The sequence below is a fragment of the Cetorhinus maximus genome, chromosome 26 (assembly GCF_964194155.1).
Source record: "Cetorhinus maximus chromosome 26, sCetMax3.hap1.1, whole genome shotgun sequence".
In the NCBI taxonomy this organism is placed as follows: Eukaryota; Metazoa; Chordata; class Chondrichthyes; order Lamniformes; family Cetorhinidae; genus Cetorhinus; species Cetorhinus maximus.
Genome location: NC_135904.1, coordinates 15,094,202 through 15,120,407, shown reverse-complemented (window position 1 = coordinate 15,120,407; position 26,206 = coordinate 15,094,202). Strand labels below are relative to the sequence as shown.

At 44.3% G+C, this 26,206-nt stretch overlaps 1 protein-coding gene across 4 annotated transcripts in view; it reads left to right on the top strand.

Annotated features, from left to right (window-relative positions):
• Window positions 1–4,867: 4,867 nt before the first annotated feature.
• The window catches only part of sppl2a (signal peptide peptidase like 2A), a 41,009-nt gene continuing 19,670 nt past the window's right edge, over window positions 4,868–26,206 (top strand). For 2 of the 4 annotated variants that reach the window (XM_078530182.1, XM_078530183.1), the window contains exons 1-12: window positions 4,880–4,982; window positions 5,969–6,088; window positions 6,830–7,012; window positions 8,866–8,955; window positions 10,437–10,576; window positions 11,757–11,911; window positions 12,930–13,026; window positions 13,914–14,015; window positions 17,219–17,300; window positions 19,817–19,891; window positions 22,562–22,618; window positions 22,735–22,791. In XM_078530182.1, coding sequence (XP_078386308.1) covers window positions 4,917–4,982; window positions 5,969–6,088; window positions 6,830–7,012; window positions 8,866–8,955; window positions 10,437–10,576; window positions 11,757–11,911; window positions 12,930–13,026; window positions 13,914–14,015; window positions 17,219–17,300; window positions 19,817–19,891; window positions 22,562–22,618; window positions 22,735–22,791 — 1,224 coding nt within the window. In that variant the 5' untranslated portion in view covers window positions 4,880–4,916. Of the gene's footprint in view, window positions 4,983–5,968; window positions 6,089–6,829; window positions 7,013–8,865; window positions 8,956–10,436; window positions 10,577–11,756; window positions 11,912–12,929; window positions 13,027–13,913; window positions 14,016–17,218; window positions 17,301–19,816; window positions 19,892–22,561; window positions 22,619–22,734; window positions 22,792–26,206 lie in introns of all 4 variants that reach the window. The other 2 variants (XM_078530184.1, XM_078530185.1) reach the window with 2 other exon arrangements.

Here is a 26,206-nt window from a genome sequence, read left to right as displayed (position 1 = left end):
TCAGGTCAGATCTATGACTTAAATGATTGTGTCTCCTGGGTGGCTGCTGAGACTACCCGAGGACTGCACTACAGTGCGTGCGGGACAGGATATACCCTGACATCCGGGGAGCTACAAGGAGAGGGTCTGCTACAGATCCTTAGGCAGACCACAGACGGGATAATAGACACAGCTGAATCACAAGCCACAGGGAGGGTATGCGATATGCCAGCACGAGATCTAACTGATGGGGTGAAATCCGACATTGAAGATATCAGGTTTGGAACAATTCCCGAACACATGTTCAAGTCAGTTTACCAATTAAACCTCATACATTTACACAAGGAGCGGCAGGAATTGGTGATTACACAACCTCAAGGTGGAGGAGAGAGTGGAGTCATAAAATTTATCATGGCCGTTCCCCAAGAACATCATCCAAATGGGGCGTTCCTGAACAGCTATGGGTTTGAGTCCCTAGGAGTAGATAAAGGGGGGGATGGTATTCCGCTTAGGGCTAAGTGGATATATATCCTATGTAAAAGACATGGTACTGATGAGTACTAGAGATTGTTGTACAGAATCAAGAAATTACATTGTGTGCTCATGTCAAACGCTGGAGGTATTTACAAACACCAGTAAAGTCACATTCACCACATTACCGATTCAGGGAGCATTTAAGGCAATCCAGGTGTCCTCATCTCAATGGTGCTTCACGACCAGCAAGGCTGAGTTCCTTTATGGGACTTACTTTGTGCTAGCAACTCGAGTTTCTGCTACAGGTGACCGATCCTTTTACTATAGGAGGCTTCCATTTGCCAGGCAGAACCACAGGATACTTGTTTAGCCCTTGGTGGGATGACACATTGTTCACTGATCAAGCTTCTGTCAGAATAGCACGCCTAGCCATGCAGGAAGCAACAAGAATAGCTCAATTGTAAGTAGAAGCTTCTAGAGAGCAAATCGCCAGGGGGTGTGTGTAAGTGGATTTAGCCACCCAATCGGCCAGGAGGTTAGTCCAATCAGCTACTTCCTATGCTACGGCCGGAAGATTGATGAATTGGTGGGAGATTGTTAGAATGGGTATGACGATAGCCACAGGAATTATGCTCTTATGGGCTATCGGACTCTGCTGCCACCAACGTAAAACCTGGAAAGGGACTCTCCAGGCACAGACAGCAACAAACCAAAGGTGCGCATCAATTCCCTGACCTATGCATACTCCGAGGGAGAAGACAGGAGAAGGGAAAGTTAGGTTATACAACCAGGCGGTTTAGGATTCCTCTGGCGGTCTGAACGACTGACCACCCGAAGGACCAGAAGAGGAATTCTCAATTTAAGGTGTGGCCAGCTTGGGTTTTGCCAAGGGCCAAAAGTGGGGACTGTTAGGGGGAAATTAAAAATGCTAAAAGAGAATACAGTAAGAATTTACTGAAAAGCCCTTAAAATCTCTAGGCAGACATGGCTGCTAAACATATTAAGAGTTGAAGATTACCAGATGAACATTGCACAGCCTTGAGAGTCAGACTGGAGACAAAAGTAGGACATAAATTAGATTAAGTGTACTCCCGTCTCACAAAGGGAAGGGGCAGATGGTTTTATCTTAGATGTGGGAAGACATACAATGGACAAAGTGGGGGCTTTGATGAAACGCAAACAGTCTTGAGTTGTGAGAACCAAGGTCTTTGCATACGTGTTTTAATTTTGATTGGATAATATAATTATGTATACAGCCTTTAGAATAATTGGTTAACAAAATCACATGTTTATGTACTCAATAGGATGGAGTTAGCATGGGACCGGTGTGTTGGTTACCGATTGGATGTATACAAATGTACTCAAATGTATTATGATAAGAAAAAAAGTAATGAAATGTAATCAATCTGGGAGCAGGGTCTTCATTCTCAGGAATGATTGCAGCTCCCTTACATATGCTTGAATAAAACCGGTTAAAAGGAAGCCTGAGTCTCTGTGGTCGTTGCGGGATTGGAGAGCGTACCATCTTCAATGGAGGAGAGAGGGAGAGAGTTCATGGTCTGAAGTTGTTGAACTCAATGTTAAGCCCGGAAGGCTGTAAAGTTCCTAATCGGAAGATGAGGTGCTGTTCCTCCGGTTTGTGTTGGGCTTCACTGGAACATTGCAGCAGGCCAAGGACGGACATGTGGGCATGAGAGCAGGGTGGAGTGTTGAAATGGCAAGCGACAGGGAGGTCTGGGTCATGCTTGTAGACAGACTGAAGGTGTTCCACAAAGTGGTCACCCAGTCTGCATTTGGTCTCCCCGATTGAGTTCGCTAGGATTTGGTTACAACTGAAGCAGCATGAACACGTAAAAGAAATGGAGAAACTTAAACTTGAACAGAAAAGAGCAGAAAGAGAAAGAACATTTAAGCAGCTAGAATTGGAATTTCAGGCAAGAGAGAAGGAATGAGAAAGGGAATACCAGCTTAAAAGGCTGGAATTTAAAACAGAGGCACCGATGTTGGGAATGTTTTGCAGATGGAAGAACTTATCACAACCCAGAGTTGAGTGGGGAGATGTTTAAATTTGTAAACGTCCTTCCAAAGTTTGAGGAAAGGGGTGTAGAGGCATTATTTATTTTGTTTGAGAAGGTAGTTAAGCAAATGAAGTGGTCAAAAGGAAACTGGACATTGCTCCTGCAGTCAGTGTAGTGTAGGTTAGTGGGCAGAGCTCGTGAGATTTATGCATCACTTTTGGAAGAGGTGTCCATGGATTATGATGCAGTAAAGAAGATTATTCTTAGTGCATTTGATTTGGTCCCTGAAGCGTTCAGGAAAACATTTCCAAACATAAGGAAACATCTGGGCAGATCCACATTGGATCTGAGAGGGTAAAGCAAACTAGCTTTGATCGTTGGATATGGGCGCTAAAGTTAGAGGCCATATATGAGACCCTTAGGGAAATAATTCTCCTGGAGGAATTTAAAAATTCACTCCCTCCAATAGTAAGAACTCAGGTAGAGAATCAGAAGGTTTCAACAGCTAGACAGGCAGCGGAGATGGTTGGTGATTACGAACATGTCCATAAATCCAAACCCTTTTTCCATCAGCCCCATGAACCCAAGAGGGATAGAAAGTGGGAGGGTGAAAGGAAGGCAAGTGGCCAGGGAAGAGAAGGGACAAGTGGGAATGTGCTGAAATCTCCTCCTCAGACCAGAAAGGAAAGTTCTGAGGGTGGGAGTGACGTCTGAAGGCTTAAGTGTTTCCATTGTAACAAGGTGGGACACATTCGGGAAAATTGCTGGAAGTTGCGTGGGAAATCCAGGGGACTTATTGGGGAACGTAAGAACGATTCAGGGAAAAAAGCCCCAACTAAAAATACAACTGATCAAGATGTAATGTAGCTGTGAGTCCGAGTGTGGACACTGCTGTGAGTGAGGGGGAGGTGAACAAGATAACTGAAAGCTACAGGGAATTCTTGTCAAAAGAAAGAATAACAGAGCAGTTGCAAGAAAAGGTTCCAGGAACTTTTCCTTCTTGGGTAGTGACTAAACAAATTCCATTGTCAGAGGTAAATTTGGCACCACAAACAGATATTTGGCTATCTGAGACTTTCTTTGGAGATTTGGAGAATCTGAAGGAAATGTTCACCGAGTTGTCTCTAATTGAGGCTCAGCAAGAGTTAACAGAGTTAAGTAAAGTGGCAGAATCAGCTCAAACCGAAGCAGAAGGAGTTCCGGAATGCTGCTATATTAAAAGTGGGATTCTGATGAGGAAGAGGAGACCACCTCACAGGCCTGCGGTCAAAGAGGGACAGTGGTTCTTCAGGTAGTGGCACCACCCAAATATCATCAGGAAATATTACAGATAGCTCATGAGATTCCTATGGTAGGACATGTAGCAATCTGAAAGACCCAAGCACGTATAAATCAACATTTTTACTGACCAGGTCTTCACAAGGACGTGGTGCAGTTTTGTAAAACGTGCCATGCATGCCAGATGCCAACCTGTGAAGAATTGGGGCTAGAATTAACTGTGCACTCCTCCCATCTTGGTGCATAGCACCACTCTACAATTCTTGCACCTCACTGTAATTTTCTTGCAAATTTGTTTCTTTACATCATTTACACTAGTTGATGGTCCAGAGGCCACACCGAGCAATGTGATTGCACCTTTTTTGTTCCTTAGCTCTAGCCAAATAGATTCTGTCCTTGACCCATCTGGAGTTTCCTCTCTCCAGCACTACAATGCTCTCCTTATTCAATCCCACCACTCCTCCGCTTTTCTTCCTTTCCTATCTTTCCTCAACACCTTGTATCCAAGAATATTTAACACCCAGTCCTGCTTTGAACCAGGTCTCTCTTTGAACCACAACATCATATTTCCACATGTCAATTTGTGCCTGTAACTCACCAATCTTGTTTACCATGTATTCACATACATGCATATAAAACCTGATTAGAGTACTGTTCTGAATGAAATAATCTTAAGGCTATATACGGCCCTCATCGTTTTTACATTCTGTACTTCGAGATAAAACGAAGAATTATATTAACCTTCCTGCAGTTTAAAGTTGTTGTGGCCTTTATTTAATATGATGCTGTCCTGCTTCGACCACGTTTGTTATCCTAACCGCCCGGTGGCGCTGTGATTACTCACTGTCATTGCATCTCCCAATCGTCCGGTGGCGCTGTGATCACTGTCATTGCACCTCCCAATCGCTCGGTGGCGCTGTGATCACTCACTGTCATTGCACCTCCAAATCGCCCAGTGGCGCTGTGATCGCTCACTATTATTGCACTTCCCAATCGCCCGGTGGCGCTGTGATCACTCACTGTCATTGCACCTCCCCATCGCCGGGTATCGCTGACGTCACAGAGCAGGAAGTGGCGGCGTTTAAAGTTGAGCTGTGCGCCTGCGCAGAATCACAGCCGGAACCGCGCTTGCGCAGTGTCGGCGGAGGGGTCGAGGTGTTGGGAGCGATGGGCCGGGGTTCGGGCTGGCGGGGAGTCGCCCTGGGGTTGTTGTTGCTGCTCGGCGTGTGCCAGGTGCAGTAAGCGGCGGCTCTCAAAATCAGGACGAGAGCGGCGGGTTTGAGCTGCTTCCTGAACCCGGGAGGGCGGCGAGAGACCCCGGGGCCCGAGGGTCAGGGGGGCGGGGCCCGAGGGTCAGGGGGGCGGGGCCCGGGGAGCCGGGGTTCCGGGGGAGCAGGGGTTCCGGGGGAGCAGGGTCGGGGGGCCCGGAGGGGGAGGGGGAGGGGTCAGGGGGAGGGGGAGGGGTCAGGGGGAGGGGTCAGGGGGCCCGGGAGGGGGAGGGGGAGGGGTCAGGGGGCCCGGGAGGGGGAGGGGTCAGGGGGCCCGGGAGGGGGAGGGGTCAGGGGGCCCGGGAGGGGGAGGGGTCAGGGGGCCCGGGAGGGGGAGGGGTCAGGGGGCCCGGGAGGGGGAGGGGTCAGGGGGCCCGGGAGGGGGAGGGGTCAGGGGGCCCGGGAGGGGGAGGGGTCAGGGGGCCCCGGAGGGGGTCAGGGGGCCCCGGAGGGGGAGGGGGTCAGGGGGCCCCGGAGGGGGTCGGGGGCCCCGGAGGGGGAGGGGGTCAGGGGGCCCCGGAGGGGGTCGGGGGCCCCGGAGGGGGAGGGGGTCAGGGGGCCCCGGAGGGGGAGGGGGTCAGGGGGCCCGGGAGGGGGAGGGGGTCAGGGGGCCCGGGAGGGGGAGGGGGTCAGGGGGCCCGGGAGGGGGAGGGGGGACCGGAGGCCCGGGAGGGGGAGGGGGGACCGGAGCTGGGGGTCTGCAGTCTGGTGGGTGGGGCGGCCACTGGGTTTATGAAGCTGCCTGGTTGTCAGTAATAGTGTTTTCAGGATCACTCGGGTTAGTGAGAGCCCAAAGACTGAAATGTTCCGGAGCAATAACTGAGGATTCGTATTGTTCTGCTCTTGCAGATAAACCTGGTCTCTTCATGTAAAGATATTCCTGCATCTTTTAGTCTGAACATTAGCTCTTTGACTCTGACTTTGAAATAGTTTTGCCTTTTTTCCCCTCAGGTATGGGCAAAGGAAGGTATTCTCCGTGCGGTCAGTAATGACAGTAGTCGAGGTGTGAAGCAATTTTGTGTCATGTACAATTCCAAATGGATGCCATTTCCAAAATCTCTGGACAATGCTGTAAGTAACCGGTGGGAATATTGTTTTCTAAAAGACTTGCTGCAAATTGCATGGTGCCCTTGTATTATGTTTAGCTTTTCTTACTTTCCACCACTCCTGTTCTAACCTAGAATGCCAGGTGGTGAAGCTCCTCCAGAATTTCACTTTATATACATATAGAAGCGCAAGTAATTTCCCCAGTACTCTTGGTGGGAGACTTCAATGCCCATCACTAAGTCACCTCCTGACTCCCCAAAACCTGTCCATAATCTACAAGGTAAAATCCTGGAACTACATTGACTGTAGCGGTTCAAGAAGGCAGCTCACCACGACCTTCTCGAGGACATCAGTGTCTCCCACATCCCATGAGCAAATAAATAAAAGGAAAGCTGAATTGCAGCCCTAAAGAACTGATTTGAGGATGTTTTTGGCTCCACTTTGGAACAGATGAGTAAACTTAAAAACTTGTCCTGTTTGTTTCGCTTCTTGGTGATGCAGACGAGGGCAGTTGTGTGGTAACTTAACACTCAGCAATTTAGCTTCTGTAGATTGTTTCACATTCAGACCAGAATCTTGTCATTCGTCAAGTTTCATTGTTCTATTAACCCACCAATCAGATATAAATCCCTGTGCATTAGCTGACAGGACCTCTTAACCGGAGGATACTATCATTGTCTTCTGTGAATTTCAGGCTTCATTGTGACTTTCAGAACTTGAGGACTTATCCATTGTTCATGTTTATTTTATTTTTTTTCTCTTTAGACTGAGTTCCAGCTAAAAATCCTGACCAGCACCAAACTCTGTAACTGGACAGATGTGCCTGCAGAGGGTATAAAGGACAAGCTTCTTGTGGTGATGAGGGGGGACTGCACATTCATAAGGAAGGCACAGATTGCCCAGATGAATTTTGCTAAAGCGCTGCTGGTTGCGACTGTGGATAGAATAGTAAGTGTATATGCGCGGGTGGCCCGAACTCCTGTCAAAGTTGGATGAATGTAAAATAGTTAATTTATGCTAACAAGCTGGTTGTAGGCTCCTTTTTGTAAATGAGGAACAGTCCATCGAGCCTGTTCCATTATTGATTTAGATCGTGACCGATCTGTCCTTCTACTTCACTTACCTACTGTCAGGGCGGGGAAAAAATGAAAAGATCAAAATGGAGGACAGAGTTCATGGTCTAAAGTTGCTGAACTTAATGTTAAGTCCAGAAGGCAGTAAAGTGCCTAATCAGAAGGCCAGGTGATGTTCCTCCAGTTTGCTATGGGTACCTGCATGGGCCCCAGTTACACCTGTCTTTTTGTGGGGTATGTGGAACATTCTGTTTCAGTCCTACACAAGCCCCCTCCCACAACTCTTTCCGGTACATCGATGACTGTTTAGGTGCCGCTTCATGCTCTTGTCTGGACCTGGAAGGATTCATCTTTTTGTTCCCTCAAATTTCCACAGTATTTTGCTTTTACTAAAAGTGTTGATGCCTAGAATGTTTTGGTGACATTATCTGAAATCACACTGTTAGTTTTCACATGTACACTGATGACACCCAGCTCTACCTCACCAGCACCACCTCCACTCCTCCACTATTGTTAAATTATCACACTGTGATGTCTGGTACTGGATGAGTAGAAATTTCGCTTAATTAAATATTGCGAAGGCTGAAGCCATTGTTTTCAGCACCCCTACTCCAAACTCCATTCCATAGCTACTGACTCCGTCCCTCTCCCCGGAAGCAGTCCGAGATTAAGCCAGTCTGTTCACAACCTTGGTCACACCTGATCCTGAGATGAGCTTCCAACTTCCTATTTGTGCCATCACTGAGCCTGTTTCCATCTCTGTAACTTGCCCCCCTCTCAGCTCATCATCTGCTAAAACCCTCATTCATTCTTTTGTTATCTTTGGACTTTATTATTCCAACACACTCTTGGCCAGTTTCTTTCATTCTACCCTCTATAAAGTTGAGGTCATCCTGAACTCTGCCCATTTCTTAAACTTGCACCAAGTCCTGTTCCCCTATCACCTGTACTTGGTGACCTGGTGTTGGCTCCCAGGCAAGCAACATCTTGACTTTAAAATTCTGATCCCCGTTTTCAAGTATTTCCATGGCCTCACCCTCCCAACTCTGTATTCTCTTCCAGCCACACAACCCTCGAGATATCTCTGCTCCTTTAATGCTGGCCTCTTAACCATCCATAATTTTAATTGCTCCACCATTGGCTGTCCCTTCAGCTGCCTAGATCCTAAGCTCTAGAATTGCCTCCCTAAGCCACTGTCTCTACCTTGCATTCCACCTTTAAGACAATCCTTAAAAAACCTTTATCTCTTTGATCTTTTGGTCATCAGAGCTAATATCTCCTTACATGACTCAGTGTCATTTTGTTTTATAATGCTCCTGTGAAGTGCCGAAGGATGTTTTATTCTGTTAAAGGTGATGCATAAATTCATGTTTGACTAGTATCTCTGGGCAGCTGAGTTTCCACTTTTCGGCTTCAACTGTGGGAGAAGGATTCACAGAATCAATCACAGAATGTTACGGTGCAGAAGAAGGCCATTCGGCCCATCGTGTCTGCACTGGCTCTCCAAATGAGCATTATGACTTAGTGCCATTTTCCTGCCTTTTCCCCGTACCCTTGATTCAGGAAAAAGCAGTAATGGACATGACGCTGGGAGTGTTATCTCTCTAATTTCAGCTTTCACTTTTTTTTGTAGGAAGGAAAATCTAAAATTTTATGTTTGTATCCATAATTGTTAATGCTTGTTTAATTTGTTGCTGTGTGCTGCACTCATGGATGGTCTGGTTTCAGTTTCCTCCTTCAGGTAATCAGTCTGATTTTGAGCAGCTAACCATTCCAGTGGCCCTCATTAGCTATGATGATGTACTGTTCATGCAAAAGGTAAATCTTTGCTATTAACCCGCGAAACAATCAGAAGATGTTCAGTTGTATCCTTTCAGCCTTGTTACAAAGTGCTTGGTTTTCTACTTGAGAGGGTGGACTCTTCCTCCAGCCTGTCTTGCTGTGGCATGAAGTGACAAGCCTTGGGCTCACACTTCTTTTCGGAGCATTGATGAGCTGGGATCAGGCACGGCCTCCAGGAGAGGAGGAAGAGTTTGTCTGTGTTTTGTACAAACTTCTCATTTACTATTTCACTCATGCTGTCTGCCTCTGTTTTATGAAACCAGGATGGTGTTGGCTTTTTCAGGACTTTACTTACCTGGACTTACTCCTTTTAGAGGATTATTTGAAACCCTAAGTCCCTCTGTTCACCCACACCCTTTGATATCTTTTCATGTGCACAACCGTTCCTGTTTTTTCCTGCTCCTCTCACATTTCCACTTTAAATTGCATTTGCTGTCCATGCCTGTTTCACTAACCTGAACAGGATTCTTCCTGTTTACAAATTTGTATCATCAGCAAATTGATATTGTGCTCCCCAGGCCCAAATTCCAATCTGACAATCAAAAGTGGGACCTGGGTTGATTCACGGGGTGTGTTAATCCACCCCATCTCCATTGAACATCCACTTGTCCAAACGTGTACCCTGTCCGTTTCCCAACATGTCTATCCTTGTTGCTTCAAAATTCAAACAAAGTCTTGTCCTTTTAAAATTGTGACCCTGCCCCTGTTGTGTGTCTACTTCACTGGAAAAATTGTTTTTTATAATGTTTATTGAGTACGTTTTCCAGTTGCCTGAGGTGGATATCATGATCCTATTCTCAATTTCTGCTTTTATTTTAAATTGGAATTCCAGATATCCCAGGTCAATCCAAGTGTTTGATTATTAATCTTCTTATCACTTTAGTAGTTGTTGTCTTGATTAAATGGGAATATTATGTTACAAATGTTCCCCAGGTGGATCATGCAGCTTAACCAGTGAATTGTTGAACCATGAAAGTGTGAATGTGAGGTTTGAACCCTGTGCTGAATTAGTTAAACCCCTGATGTAGTTGACCCCTGCGCTCCTGGATCAGAGGGGACAGTATTGGTCATGGCTCCTTTTATTCGGCTCTGATTCTGCTGACACCAGGATCCTGCCATATGACAGCCTGGGTAGCGTAATGAAGATAATGGGCACCTAATCAACTCTCTCCCAAACAAGATGCCAGTTGGGAAGAGGGGATAGTGAAACATCTTCTCCTGTCCCATCCAGTTTAAAATACCAGGTTCTCTGAAAAGTGAGAAATGGAAGATTTCTTTCACAAAAGGACTCTCATTATGTCTAAATATCGCAGACTAAATAACCCTAGCTTGGTTAAATGTTTTAAATTCAAGTGACTTAAAGCTGTGAATGGATATCTGATCCCTGGAGGGAATAGTCTGGGCAGTGTCTCACTGGTTATCTCCCTGTATTCATTCAGTGTAATTTTTGCTTCTAGACGCTTGGGGACCACATTTCAGCCACACTCTATTCCCCTCCTGTGCCCAACTTGGACTACAGCATCCTGGTCATCTTCCTTGTCGCTGTTGGTACTGTTGCCTTCGGGAGTTACTGGAGTGGGATGGAAGAATATGGAAGGTACTGAAGTAGCAGCTGAAATCAGATGATTTGAAGCTTGACACTGTTTCTTTGTACAGGTGTTCAGTGTTCTGTTGCTAAGAGGTTTGTTACTAAGAGCCTGAGACGTGAACCACAGTTTACAAAATGAAGCAGCAATTTCCTTGACTTATATTTTTGTTATGGGTGCTCAGCTCTGAGCAACTGTCCTGACTCCTACATTGAGTAGTTGCCTCCAGTGTGGGGTGACTTGTTGAATCCCTTTTTTTTTTGTGGTATGTTTGCTGCCTTAATGATTCTTATTCTGAGCTGACATACCAGTGTCTAATCTTGTTCTGCATGTTTGCGTTTTGTGGAGAGGGGTATGGTCCTTTTCCAGCTAGGCACCTACCCCCTCCCCCCAACCGACTGACTGACCACCTCCAAATTCTGACCTGGGGTACCATGATACAGGCTGTGGCTCTCTTTCTGCTGTATCTGCTTATTTAGGAACATAGGAAATAGAAGCAGGAGTAGGCCATTTAGCCCCTCGGGCCAGTTCCGCCATTCAAACAGATCACGGCTGATCATCTACTTCTCATGCCATTTTTTCCCCACTATCCCCATATCTCTTGATGACATCAGTATCCAGAAATCTATTGATTTCTGTCTTGAATATGCTCAACGACTGAGTTTCCACAGCCCAAAGATTCACCACCCTCTGAGTGAAGAAATTTTTAAAAATTAATTTATGGGATGGGGGCGTTGCTGGCTAGGCCAGCATTTATTGCCCATGAGAAGTTGGCAGTTAGCTGCCTTCTTGAACCGCTGCAGTCCATGTGTAGGTACACCCACAGTGCTGTTAGAGAGGGAGTTTCTTGGTTCTCCTTTGCTGGATTCTAAATTGCTCCCAATCCTCCAGGTTTATCACTTTTTCTGGCAACCTTTTTAAGCCACTTCCTTTGATCTAATGCAATCTTTAACTTCTTTTGTTGATTCACCTTTTATGTTGGGTTTTTGTTGTGGAGGAATGTATATTTGTTGTAGACTGTAATGCTACTTTAAAAACAGCCATTGTCTGTCTACCGTAAAATCTCTTAATGTATTTTCCCAATCTGTTAATTTCCCGAGCTGTCAATTTGTTAAATGATGAATACAGGATCTGATTTTAAAACCAGTTGCTGTTTAAAGTCTGCAATCTTATTTCCTTTTTGGGATGTAGTACAAGTTATTCGCCATCTGACTCCAGACTACAGACACACGAAGAGAACAAGACCAAGGAATCTGCGGCTACACTGACTCCAATTACTGTTGTGATTTTTGTTATCATCTGTTCTGCAATGATTGTTCTGTTGTACTTCTTCTACAAGTGGCTAGGTGAGAACATTGTGCACAGCAATCCACTTATAAAAGAAAACCCCATACAGAGAAGTTTAGTTAATTTCCCTTCAGTGTGAGCCATGTAATTTACTGACAGTAAGATTTAAATATTCTTTTAGTTAGTGTTTAAAGGTTATAGAATATTGATGAATTGCAGTGACAATTGAGTATTTAGCTTGGGAAAGGTTGGGATTGTAGTGAATCAGTGCACCTTCATTTCAGTCCACTCCAAAACAATGTGGTGACTCCACTTAATTTATTGATGGATTCCATTCAGCTCCTGACCTGTGGGGATTCACATCATAAAGGTGGCTGTAATTTGGTAACTAGATTAGTATCACTGGTGAGCAATGCGAAAGGTGGTTATCTTGCATGTGAGAGCGAGGAGGGTGCTGCTGTTCTGTAATTACAAACTTGCCCTTAATGAATATTTGAGATGACAGCCAACCTCTACTGGAAAAGGGTGAAAACACTCCATTCAAATGTGTTGAAGTACTTGGACTGATACATAGCCAATACAAATATGTTCTTTATTCCAGAGAGGTTGCTTTTTGCCTGCTGGCTGTAAAGCCCTATTTTAAGTGAATTGGACAGTCCCCATATCAGCACAAAGCACAAGTGCCTCCAATTCTGCAGTAAACTGTCATAGGATGGCTGATGTTGGAAATCTCACCTCAGTGCTGTAGGGGGTGAGATACATTGACACTTCAGTTGTACAGCACTAACATCCTTTTCTTTCTGATATCATTTTGTTTGACAAAGCAATAGCTCAAATCGCTTCACCAAGCACCAGCTTGAGATTCAGGAACTCTAGGCTGAGTCACAGGTGATGGTCAGCTGGATCAAAACTCCCTGTGCCAACCTAATTGGTGGAAAGAGTGACCAGGTTTTTATTAATTCCACCATAGTTAGGAGCTGGAGCACAGAAGTGGCTTTAAAATTCTAACAAATACAGAATGGGCCTGCCACATGTATGTGGAAAGCTAACTGCAATTTCTCGTCTTTTCTTCCCAAGTGTACCTGGTTATCGGCATCTTTGCTTTGGCTGCAGCTGTTAGTCTCTATAATTGTTTGGTTGCACTAGTGAAAAGGATACCATACTGGAAGTGCAAGTAAGCTATGACTTTTTAATTTATTGCTTTAGCTTATCTTGTTTCATTGTCCTATAGTCCTGCCTGTGTTCTCCTAATACACTTTGTTAGAAGCATCATTTACATTAGTGCAAATTGTGGTTTAAGTACAACCGTCAGTTAGTAATGCCAGTATGTTACTAGATGTGTATTAAAACTAACTGGTGCATCTATGAAGTATTGGCCCAGGTGTGTGTTGTGCTACACAATAGAATGGGAGAATATTGATCTTCTAAGAACAGAGGCTCAATGATAAATTTGGAGAGTGAGCTGCCCTAATTGTTAGTGGTGGATTTCAGTGCCTCTGGCTCACGCTAGACATGGTTGGCTTAAACATCAAGCTGGGAAGGAAAAATAAATAGAAACTGGGACAAGCTTTTTTATATACCATATTTTGTGCAGAATGGCTTTTGGCCTATTTGGTTATTCGCTGCCTCTTCCTGTTTTAATACAAGTAGTAAATGGTGTGCAGGTTCCTAGGGAACCGCTGTGGCTCAGTTCATAGCACCCTCGCCTTTGAGTCAGAGGATTGTGGGTTCATGTCCCATTCCCGGAAACCAAGAACTGTGATTGTACTCGAAAGGGTTGCAATCTGTGACTGTTGATAACTCGAAAGAGTTTCCTAGGGAACCATCTGTTTCTCTTTTTATACAGGTGCATGATATTATTCCACTTGAAGCTGCAAGAAAAATTGTTACTCGTGTTGTAAAGATGTAGTGCCAACAACAAAAGCAGATAGGCTTGGGCCAACATTTGTGCTTCAAAAAAGTTCCCATAATATTCAAATGACCCAAAACAAGAGTGAAGTTTGTAAGTGCCTTTATTGTGTACAAATATACCCACACATATTAACAGTTTTCATCTTTCAGGTTACCTTGTGATAAAATAAATATTGAAGTTCGTTTGCTGCTCCTTGCTTTGATCTGTACAGCAGTGTCCGCAACCTGGGTAGCTTTTCGGAATGAAGACAGGTGGGTACCAAGACTCTGACTTAACATGAACTCAGTATGCTTGGCACCAAATGAATGTGCCAAAGTACAGTATAGAGTGGGAGGTAATTGCTTTTTGGGAGGGGACAAAAGCTATAAAATATAATCCAGCACACTCCAGGACAAAATCTATAGAGTGAAGTTTGAGTCTGTTTGTAGTAATTGTGCAGATGCTAAATAGCCATTTAGATTTTCCATCAGTTTGCCATGGATTTATCTAAGACTTGGTAGTAATCCTGTCTGTGACCTGTAATCATATTGCTAGCTTGAGCAGCAACACTGGGAGATAAACTGTTGTTCAATCAATACCAGTGTGACCATATAGCACCATAGAAATTGTCCCTCTGTGACCCAGATCACTATACTTAACATTAAGGGATATTTACATCCTGCACTGTTGCTGCCAGGCACTGATGCAGATCAGCTGTGCAGTGTTAACTGTTGCCCTTGATGTTGGGTTGTCAAAGTTAAATGTATTGATTATTGTGTTCATAACATTCGGGGGCTGGTTAACCTAATAATGGATTCCAGTCTTTTCATTGCATGCTAAAGTTTAAGAATGAGAACTTTCTAAATGATCCCTAAGAGTGGTGATGAAGTATTTTTCATCTATTTTCCCCCTAATTATTTAAGGGTGGGGAAAAACACAATTCTACTTTATCCAAAACATTCAGGTTTATTTCTAGAGAGAGAATTGAAAAGTAGAGAAATTACAATAGACTTGTAGAGACCTTGGTTAGACCACACATGGAGTACTGCCAGTTAAAGGGATATAGAGGCACTGGTAAATCTGCAAAGAAAAAACCTTGGAATGCTAATAGAGCTGAGAGGTTATACTTACCAAGAAAGATCAAACAGATTGGGGTTCTTTCTCCTAGGAAAAAGACTGAGGGGGAACCTAAGAAAGATCTTTGAAATTATAAATGGATTTGATAGGTTAGATGCAGAGATGTTTCCACTCAGTGAGGGGTCATAAACATAAAATAGTCATTAATAAGTCCTATAGGGAATTCAGGAGAAACTTTTTCATCCAGAGAGTGGTCAGAACGTGGAACTTGCTACCATGAGGAATAGTTGAAGTAAATAGCATAGATACATTTAAGGAGAAGCTGGATAAGCAAGTGGAGAAAGGAATAGAAGGCTAAATTGATGGGATGGGGTGATGGGTGGGGAGAGGCACCTGTGGAGGATAAATAACACCATTGGCCTGATTGGCATGCTTTTCGTGTTGTTAATACTGTGCAATTGTGCAGCTGAAATGATTTGTCACTTGCTGTTTTCCTTGGCAAAGCAGCTGTGTAAACTTGCAATGTTTGTGTCGGGGCCTGTGGGTTTGAGATGCCTGCCAGCATCAGATAGGATCAACTTGACCTTTCATTGCTCTTGTCACTGATGTATGGCGCAAGACATAAGAATTCAAGTGAATTCTCACCAAGGTTCTATATAATTGCAGTAAGACATTTTAACTCCTGTACTCAAATCATCTTGTAATAAAGACCAACATACCATTTACCGCCTTAACTGCTTGATGTATCTGCACGTTAGCTTTCAGTGACTCATGAACAAGGACACCCAAGTCCATTTGAAGCTCAACACTTCCCAGCTTCTCACCATTTAAGAAATACTCTGTAATTCTGTTTTTGCTACCAAAGTGGATAATCTTGCATTTCTCTACATTGTATTCCATCTGCCTGAATTTTGCCCACTCGCTTAGCCTCTCCAAATCCCCCTAAAACCTCTTTGCATCCTCCTCACAACTCTCACTTCCACCTAGCTCTGTGTCATCTGCAAACTTGGGAATATTACATTTAATCCCCGGATCCAAATCATTGATATAGATCATGAATAGCTGGGACCCAAGCACTGATCCTTGCAGTACCCCCCCCTCCCCTAGTCACAGCCTGCCAACCTGAAAATGACCCACTTATTCCTACTGTTTTCTGTGTGTTAACCAGTTATCTATCCATGCCAGTATATTCCCCCAAATCCTGTGTTCTAATTTTGTTTACTAACCTCTCGTGTGGGGTCTTATCAAAAGCTTTCTGAAAATCTAAATACACCACATCTGCTGGTTCCGCCCCCACCCCCCCTTATCTATTCTGCTAGTTACACCCTCAAAAAAACTCCAACAGGTTTGTTAAACATGATTTCCCTTTTAGTACACATTGACTCTGCCCAAACCTACCATTATTTTCCAAGTGTCCAGTTATCAGCTCATTATAGATTCTAGCATTTTCCCTTCTACTGGTGTCAGGCTAACACGTCTGTCATTCCGGTTTTCTTTCTTTCTCCCTCCTTCCTTAAATATTGGGGTTTACATTTGCCACCTTCCAAACACAGGAACTATTTCAGAATCTATAGAATTTTGGAAGATGATCACCATTGCGGCCACTATTTCCACAGCCACCTCTGGGATGTAGATCATCAAATCCAGGGGATTTATCTACTTTCAAGTCCCATCAATTTCTCTAGTACTTTTTTACTGATATTAATATCTTGCAGTTCCTCGTTTACACTGGTCCCTCGATTCTCCATTATTTCTGGGAGGTTTTTTTTTAGCATTTTCCTCTGTAAAGACAGACACAAAGTCTTCGTTTGGTTTCTCTGCCATTTCCTTATTCCCCATTTAAAAATTCTCCTGACTCCACTTGTAATAGACCCACGTTTGTTTCTTGCTGACCTTTTCTTTTATATAGCTATGGAAGCTTTTACAGTCTGTTTTTTGTTTCTTGCTAGTTTACACTCATTCATTCCGTTTTTCCTTTCTTGATCCTTTCCTTGGGCCTCTGCTGCAAAATTCTAAAATGCTCCCAATCCTCATGCTTGCCTTTTTTTTTGGCAACTTTATACGCCTCTTCCTTTGATCTAATACAATCCTTAATTTCTTTTGCTAGCCAGGGTTGGAACACTTTCCATGCTGGCTTTTTATTTAGTTATTATTTGTCCTAATTTTCTAATATACGAAGTTCCAAAGATGAACTTCTCAGCAGTTCTCATTCCAGATGTGCGATCGCTCTGCTGCCTTTGGCTGTTTGAAAATTAAAGATTCTTAGTTTCTCCTGGCAAACCGCAGCAGCCTGGCCTGCCTGAGAATGAATGCCCTTTACCTTTTCCAAAGGTCTTGTGCCTATTGAGGAATGTGTTAAATATAGAACTGTTACTAAGTTTACTGATTTGCATTTTAGGTGGGTTTGGATTCTACATGACTGTCTAGGGGTTGCCTTTTGCCTTAACTTCATGAAGACCCTGAAAATGCCTCATTTTAAGGTACATTGTTGGCATAGGGTAAATAATAACCTGTTTTTGGACATGAAATTGAATTTCTGTAAAATGTGTGATGAGACCATTCAAATGTACATTAATGCAAAGCGAGAAGTAACTTAAATCTTCAGTTCCCACAATTTCCCAAAAAAAATCTCTCAAACCAGGAAACCGTTATGATTTTAATAAACACTTGGGGGAAGAAAATAGTTAGAAGCAGCCATTGATTTTGGAATACAATATCGTGGTCAAGGAAGCAAATGAAGGGCACGGAGGTGCCGACTGTTGTGGAATTCATTTTCTTTCAGAAACCTTTTAAGGTACCACCTTGGAGTCTGCTGGTTAAGAGGAATGGAATTGGTGGGCAGGGAGCAAATAGGAATTTAAACTGGTTAGTAAGACAGAAATGGAGTTCAGATTTGAGGGTAGTTTCTCAACCAATTCAGTGGGGATGTCTTTGTTGGCTGCAGCTTAGCCTATTTGAGGGGTGCTCAGAAGAGATTGGTCTGTTACTGAAAAAAAGGCTGTCAAAGCTTTTTGTCTTGGATTCATCAGGACAATCGCAAGAATACCAATGTCAGGGCAAGCAGCAACTTTACTGTATGAGAAGAGAGTGCTGATTGGTTGGCAAGTGGACTCTGGTAGAGGTGTTGCCATAAAGAATGCACCAGTTAATGGTGACTGACAGTTAACTGCCAAGCATTGTTTAAAATTTAAACCAGGCAGCTTGACTCTGCTCAAGGCATTGCCCTGAGGAATAAACCAGTGAATGACTGCCACTTATTTTGATTAGCTGAAACAGGCGCAATGTGTGCACATATTCTTTCTGTCCGCAAAGAACAGGGCCCTGTGTATTAATATATGTACCTTTCAGTACACGCAAATGACCATCTTAAATTGGTTGTCAGCGTATTTTTAGTACACTGAGGATTATTTAGCAAATGTTCAATTGCGAAATCACATCTAATGTTGGACACTGTTTTGAGATTTGCAAGCATGGGCTGGTTGGGTATGGTCTGTACCCAGCTGTTTGACATGATCTGCCAGTCTTTGGGATGTACGGCCTACATACCTAGTATCTCACTGGCACTGAAACTCATATACCACATTACTCATTTGTATGATAGACAGGAGGTGTTTTTGGCTTGACGGCAGCACCCTGTTAGTGGCAAGTACCACTTGTGTTGCTACTGCATAGTAACAGTGTGAAACAGCTAGCTTCACCTGTTGCTCAAATTTTTGAGATACCTTGCCCTTTCAGGGTAACCTGAGGTAGACTGTGCACTTTTTTTTTCAGGGCTGAAAGTGACGGCCTTAGACCCATTTGAGTTTGCATGATATGCAGCGCGAAATGAACTGATCAGGATCGCCATTATCCTGCAGGATGCCTTTGCGCCCTATTTCAGCATCGAGCTTGCATATTGAGCAAATGGCTCGGGCGCTAGTTACGAGTTTGCTGCTGAGGCCAATATTATAGCATGTGGAACTGTAAGAGCCCCAACGCATGTATTGACCAGTGAAGGCAGGCTTGTGGTAGACCATGGTAGAGAACCCCTGGCAGATTTCTCAACTAGTAAGTCCAGGAAAGGGAGTTCGTTTGGCTGCTCGTCTGGCTGCAAAGTTGAATTTGAGCACAAGACGGAGCCCATTAAGACATGCAAGGAAATTATTATGTGCTGCTGCGATGTAAATAAAGCATACGTATCATCCACAAATTGGAAATATGTGAAGGGTAGGAGGTTAGATTAGGTGGAACCCAGCAAAGATGTTTGAGAGCTGGGCCTAGAGGGGATCCCATGGCAACACCGCCTATTTGGGCATACATGGTGTTGTTAAAGCTGAACTCAACAGCATGAATTGCTGAGTTCATAAGCTCATTGAGCACTGATTCTCACAATGGCGGTGGGTCCAGCTCACTATAATGTTGCAGCACAAATATCTATGGCTTCCTTAAATAGAACATTGGTGAATAGGCTAGCAATGTCAAATGAGCACATGAGCACATTGCTATCGATTTGCAAGTCCTGTATGGCCTTCGTAAATGAAGGAACCCTTCACTGTATATCTGGAAAACTTGTTCTAAACTGGTTATAACAATTTGTCCAATCATTTGGCCAATTCATGCTGTGCAGAACCAGCCATAGATAAGATAGGGTGTAAAGGCTAACTGTCAGTCACCATTAACTGGCGCATTCTCCATGGCAATGCCTCTACCAATCAGTGTCCACTTGCCAACCAATCAGCATTCTCTTCTCATACCGTATAAAGTTGTTGCGTCCCCTGACATTGGTATTCTTGTGGTTGTCCTGATGAGTGCAAGATGAAAAGCTTTGACAAAATGTCTTTTTTCAGCAATACTCCAGTTTTGTACTACCAAACGACTAAGAGATTGATCTGCTACATTTAAAACAACATTTTTCAGCAGCATATTCTCAAACTTCAGTCTGCCTTTATAATTCTAGGCACAAAATGGAAGCTTAAACTATTTACTACATTGTCAATCTTCCTTCCTTGTTTTACAGTCCTGTGTCATTTTGCTGGTACTCCTGCTCATCTATGATGTATTCTTTGTTTTCATATCTCCTTTTTTCACAAAGGTAAGTTTACTTCTGTAGCTTTGTACAGTGGAGACCCACATATCTTGTTGCCATTTTGTCTGAAATTTTAACACTTCTATTGTGGAATATTTGTTCAACTGACTAAATTTTTAATGTAAATCTTTATTAGTTCTTGCCTAACTTTGGTTTCTGATGCTTAGCACTGTTTCACTTCCTTTAATTAAAGGGGCCAGTGGACAGTATACAATCATAGAATGAAACAGCACAGAGACTGTTTAGCCCAGAGTGCCGGTGACAAGGCCAGCTCTTTGGTACAGCTAGCCAATTAATTCCAGTACCTGCTTTTTTTACCCACATTGTTTTGTAAATTTTTTTCCCTTCAAATAGTTATCTAATTCCCTTTTCAAACTTGATTGATTGAATCTACTTCCATTTCAGACAGTGCATCCAGATCACAACAGCTTGCTGTGGTGGTTGCAGGGGGGAGGGTGGGAAAAAGTTTTTTTCCTTGGGTCACTTCAGGTTCTTTTGCAATTGCCATAAATCAACGTCCCCTGAATACTGACCTCTGGATTTTTATAAATTCATCCACGGGATGCGGGCTTCGCTGGCTGGGCCAGCATTTATTGCCCATCCCTAATTGCCCTTGAGAAGGTGGTGGAGAGCTGCCTTCTTGAACCGCTGCAGTCCATGTGGTGTAGGTACACCCACAGTGCTGTTAGGGAGGAAGTTCCAGGATTTTGACACCAGCGACAGTGAAGGAACAACGGTATATTTCCAAGTCAGGTTAGTGAGTGGCTTGGAGGGGAACTTCCAGGAGGTGGTGTTCCCATGTGTCTGCTGCCCTTGTCCTGGATGGTAGTGGTCGTGGGTTTGGAAGGTGCTCTCTGAGGAGGCTTGGTGAGTTCCTGCAGTGCACCTTGTAGATGGTACACACTGCTGCCACTGTGCATCGCTGGTGGAGGGAGTGAATGTTAGTGGATGGAGTGTCAATCAAGCGGGGCTGCTTTGTCCTGGATGGTGTCAAGCTTCTTGAGTGTTGTTGTAGCTGCACTCATTCAGGCAAGTGCAGAGTATTCCATCACACTCCTGACTTGTGCCTTGTAGATGGTGGACAGGCTTTGGGGGCAGTTGGGAAGTGAGTTACTTGCTGCAGGATTCCTAGCCGCTTGTCAGCCCAAGCCTGGGTATTGTCCAGGTCTTGCTGCATTTGGATATGGACTGCTTCAGTATCTGAGGAGTCACAATGCTGAACATTGTGCAATCATCAGCAAACATCCCCACTTCTGACCTTATGATGGAGGGAAGATGATTGAAGCAGCTGAAGATGGTTGGGCTGAGGGCACTGCCCTGAGGGACTTCTGCAGTGATGTCCTGGAGCTGAGATGATTGACCTCCAACAACCACAGCCATCTTCCTTTGTGCTAGGTATGACTCCAACCAGCAGAGAGCTTTCCCCCTGATTCCCATTGACTCCAGTTTTGCTAGGGCTCTTGAATGCCACGTACTGACTGACATCTGCTGGGTGCTGACCCTTCTGCTGGAAAGAGATTCGCCTTATCTACTTTATCAGATTCTTTCATTATTTTAAACACCTCTGAATTTCCCTTTTAACGTTCTCTGAGGAGAACAGTCCCAGCTTCTCTAATCTATTCAGTAACTGAAGTCTGGTTCCAGAAATGACAATCTCGTGAATCACCCTCTCCAAGGTCTTGACATCCTTCCTGAAGTGTGGTGCTTCGAATTGTGTCCACTACTCCGACTAGGAACTACCCAGTGTTTTATAAAGGTTTAGCATAACTTGTTGCTTTCGTACCCTCTCTTCTCTTTTTGTAAAGCCCAGGCTCTCCTATGCTTTTTTTAAACAGCCGCCTAGACTTGTCCTTGTTTCTATCTTATAAGCGACAAGAGATACGGGGATAGTGCATGAAAATGGTGTTGAAGTAGATGATCAGCAGTGATCTCGCTGAATGGTGGAGCGAGCTCGAAGGGCTGAATCACCTACTTCTCCTATTTCTTATGTTCTGTTCCTACACTCCTCTAACAAAATTTGTAGTCAATTTATATTGTCTCTCCTTATTCCTTCTGCCAAAGTGTAACAATTAACTTTATTCACAACTTAATTTCCAAATCACAGCCCACCAAAGTTCTCTGTATTTGAATGATTAATTTAGCTTTTCTACAGATTTATTACTTGTTCCACAAATTGAAGTGGTAATTATACTTGGTTAAAGCATTAAGGAAGAATTGGAAGCAAATTATCCTGGCTGCTTTCTATGCATCTACTAGTAACCAAACTTCAAGGGAGTTACTACAGAAATTGCAGTGCCTATTCTCTTAAATTGAAAATATTTGAATGAAAGTATTGATCCAATTGTAACTTTAAGAAGACTGTTTTCTGATAATTCTTATGTATCGAGGTTTAGCCGTAAGCAGTCTTGTGACTTGGCAGAATGCTACATGTGGAGCCCAAGTGAGCGAGTATGAACAGGTTGGGCGTGCAGATGGTGTCAGGGAAGAATGGGGCCAAGCAAATGCCAGTTGTTTTCTCCACCAGGATGGAATTTTTACACGTCAGTTAAGTAATTTTAGAGGACTTGGGTTAGGTTACCTGCCTGTGTGCATTCAGGTAGGAATTATGAGGGAGTTGGTAAATAAATGTAAATCTTACTTGATGCAGTTTAAATGAAATCATTTGTTCCCTTTCAGAACCATGAGAGCATTATGGTTGAAGTTGCTGCTGGATCTGGATCTACTGGTGAAAAGGTGAAATAGAAACTAAACACTTCAGCCATTGGTTAAAGCTGGTGCTTTACTAACAAACTGCAGAAATGCTGGGTTTCCAGATTCTCTGGTGTACTAAATGTTGGGTTTGATTCTAGACTACTGGAAACTACCTAATGGGACTTGCAGTTGAACCAGTGGCTCACAATGAAAAAGTAAGAACTGTATTTGTATCCATCAAAGTTAGAATTATGTTGGGACCAATTAATTGCTTTTATTTTAACAATCATCTGTAGCCCTTCACAGATCATACCTCCTAACTACAGGCTCTTGTGAACTATGGGGTGTAACTACAAGATACCTGTTTGAATGCGTGTACTGTCCTAAGTTTGTTCCAAAGGACAGGGGAAAAGGAAATTGCTTTCAATCTATTGTTGTACTCTGGAATCTTGGAGTCCGGATCCCTGTTCAGCGAAACAGAGCAATGGCGTAGATCAGATGGTATCTTCCTATTTATTTTTTTTTGAAGTCTTGTGTTGAGAAGAGAGTCTTTTGGTCCTAGCGCTTTAACGAGAGTCTTTTGGTAAGGCACTTTAACAATGAGTGCAGGAATTGACACTGGAGTGGAGAGCCACTCATTCCTGCTGCAAAGAATGAATGGCAGGTAGCTGGGGTGGGCCTGTGAGTTTGGTTATCCAGGTGAGCCTGATTCACCTGGTGCTGGAGTTTCTTCACCTGTGCTAAGCGGCCTCTCCACTTTGGAACTTGTTTCTTGAACTTTTAAACTTGGTGCTTTCTCCTTTTTCTCTTTTTTTTTGTCCACTCCCATCCCCAGCAGATTGATGCCCTTCTTGTAATAATTCATCCTTGGGAGTCTAGCTGATAGATAAGCTGAGCTGGCCAAGTAAGGTTCAATTGGAGTAACCAGTACTGACTTGCTAGTAACCACATTATAACAGTGCTCCTGATAAAGGGGCTGATATCCTTTCACTTTTGGGTGCCCATTCCCACTTAAAAGATAAGCATTGGGCACAGGACCATTTTGTGCAAAGATGTCGCTGGTTGGAAACTTATCCTCCAATTCACAGCAGTTTGTGATGCCTTTTGTTATAAAATGCATGGAGAAGAGGGGAGACTGAAGATGCCATAGTTGGGGGGAATAAGAGGTCTCCTTTGGAAATGATAAGGACAGTTGCCTGCATAAAAACTTTAAACTCAGCAGTCTGTTAATTATGCTATATCTATGCTTTACAAAGTTAATAAAATAAATGGGGTCTTGTAGTAGTAGAAGAACATAAAACGTAGGAGTGGGCCATTCAGTCCCTCAACCCAGTTCCAGCATTCAGTAAGCTCATAGCTTTGATCTGATTGTGGCCTTAACTCCACTTTATTGCCTGTCCCTCATAACCCTTGGGGCAGAATTTAGCCCTTTGTTGGGAAGCTGACCACTGCCCGCGAGCGGGGCTGGACCGCGATTTCGCACTGTCGGGCCAATTAAGGCCTGCCCAGCATGAAATACAAGCAGCAGCGCTCAGCACTGCCTGTGCGGGGGTGGAGGGAGGAGGCGAGCACAGAGCTGCCTCGGAGATGAGTCTTCAAAAAAAAAATTAGAAAAATGTTTTAAAACATGTCCCCTTATGTGACTGTCACAAGAGTAGGGGCATGTTTTAAGTAAAATTTAAAAATTTTTTTTTGGATGTTGGAAACTCCATCACGCCCATGGATAAGGGTTCCAAAAAAACCCAAAGGCCGCTTGGCCTTTTCGCCTGTCCAACAAACGTAAGGTTGGGCGGGCAGCGAAAAATTTAACTTAATTGATACTTTAACGGCCTTTGCAGGCCTCTTAATTGTCGGCGGGCACGCTGCCAATTCCCGTGTGCACCTGCTGACTGAACTGTGTTGATGCCAGGAAGCTCGCCCGATGTCAACACGCGCCATTTCATGCTTGAGTGGGTCGCTTGTCCGCCCGCTGAGGTGAAAATTCTGCCCTTGATTTTCTAGTCGATCAAAAATCTGTCTAATCCAGCTTTGAATATAATCGATGACTCAGCCTCCACTGCTGCCTGGGGAGGAGAATTCCAAACACTAATTAGGAAAAGGGGAAAGTTACTTTGTAGGAGTCCAGCTTGTATTCCTGACACCAAAGGGGACAGTTTTACTTTCAGACCTATAAAATTATCAACTCATTTTTTAACCAAAATATAGTTAGCCTAAACTTTCCGTGTAAGTCTTGGCCTCCTTATTTGGGATATAATGTGTTAGAAGCAGTTTGGAGAAGATTCACTTGACTGAGTCGTGGGGTTGGTGGGAGGGGTGTTGGGTTGGATAGGAGCAGGGGTGGGGTTTATCTTATGAGGAAAGGTTGGACAGGCTGGGTCTGTACCCATTTAATAGACTAGAACTAGAGGCCACAGTTTAAAAATAAGGGTCTCCCATTTAAGATGGAGATGAGGAGAAATTTTTTTGAGGGTTGTGAATCTTTGGAATTCCCCCCAAAGAGCAGTGGAGGCAATGTCAGAGGGAGATAGATTCTTGATTAACAAATGAGGTTAAGATTATCAGGGTAGGCAGAATGTGGAGTTGAGGCCACAATCAGACATGATCGTATTGAATGGCAAAGCAGGCTTGAGAGGCCGAATGAACTACTCCTAATTTGCATATTTGTATTTAATCTCAAACGGCGAGATGGCCGAGATTTTATGATAGCACTGATGGTGAAACTACTCCTCCTATTTCTTGTGTTCTTGAGTTCTATCGGGGTCCACGGTCAGCGACTTCTGAAATCTGCACATACGCAGTTAAATGTGGGAATCCAGAAATTGCTGTCCGTGATTCTTGTGCTTCTCCAGAGGGTGGGCTGTTGAAGATCTCCCAGACTGCAATCAATCAAGCGAGTGGCAGACTGCGTCCGGCTCCTGAGGGTGTTCGAGGAGAAGAGAGACCTGCCGGAGATGAAGATCCTGACGGCGGAGCCGCACTTTTCTCTGCCGTTGCAACGGGAACGTGAGGTGATGGTGCATGTGTACAACCCCTTCGTCCCTGTCGCCGACGTGGTCACCTTCCTCACCAGGTACTTCGATAAGGTGGGGAGCGGCACCGAGATTCGAGACGACTTGGGGATCTGGACAGGCAAACGCCTGTTTAAGGTCACGCTAAAGACCGATGGTAAGGGAGCCATTTTCCACCCTCCCTCCAGTTTCGCTATCGGGGGAAACCGTGGCTACCTGGTCTACGCTGGGCAACCCAAGCATTGTCGCTCATGCGGCAAGGCCGGTCATGTGGCGGCCAACTGCAGCGCCTCCCTCTGCAAGATCTGCAAACAGGAAGGGCACCAGACAAAAGACTGCAAACAGGCCAAGTGCTGCAACCTGTGTGGCGAGGCAAGTCACCTCTACAGGACCTGCCCCAAACGCTGCCGTACTTACGCACAGGCAGCCAAAGCCGACCAGGGGGAAGCAGAAGAAAGGTTCCGTGTCACTCCAACCACCAAGGCCCCCAGGGAGCTCAACGGGACAAAGGAGGACACAGAGAGAGACAAGGTGGAGAAAGAGATTGAGGCAACAGAGAGCCAATCAACAGCACTACCCCCTGGACCTCCCAGTCCTCAGGACAGCGAATCAATGGAGGAGG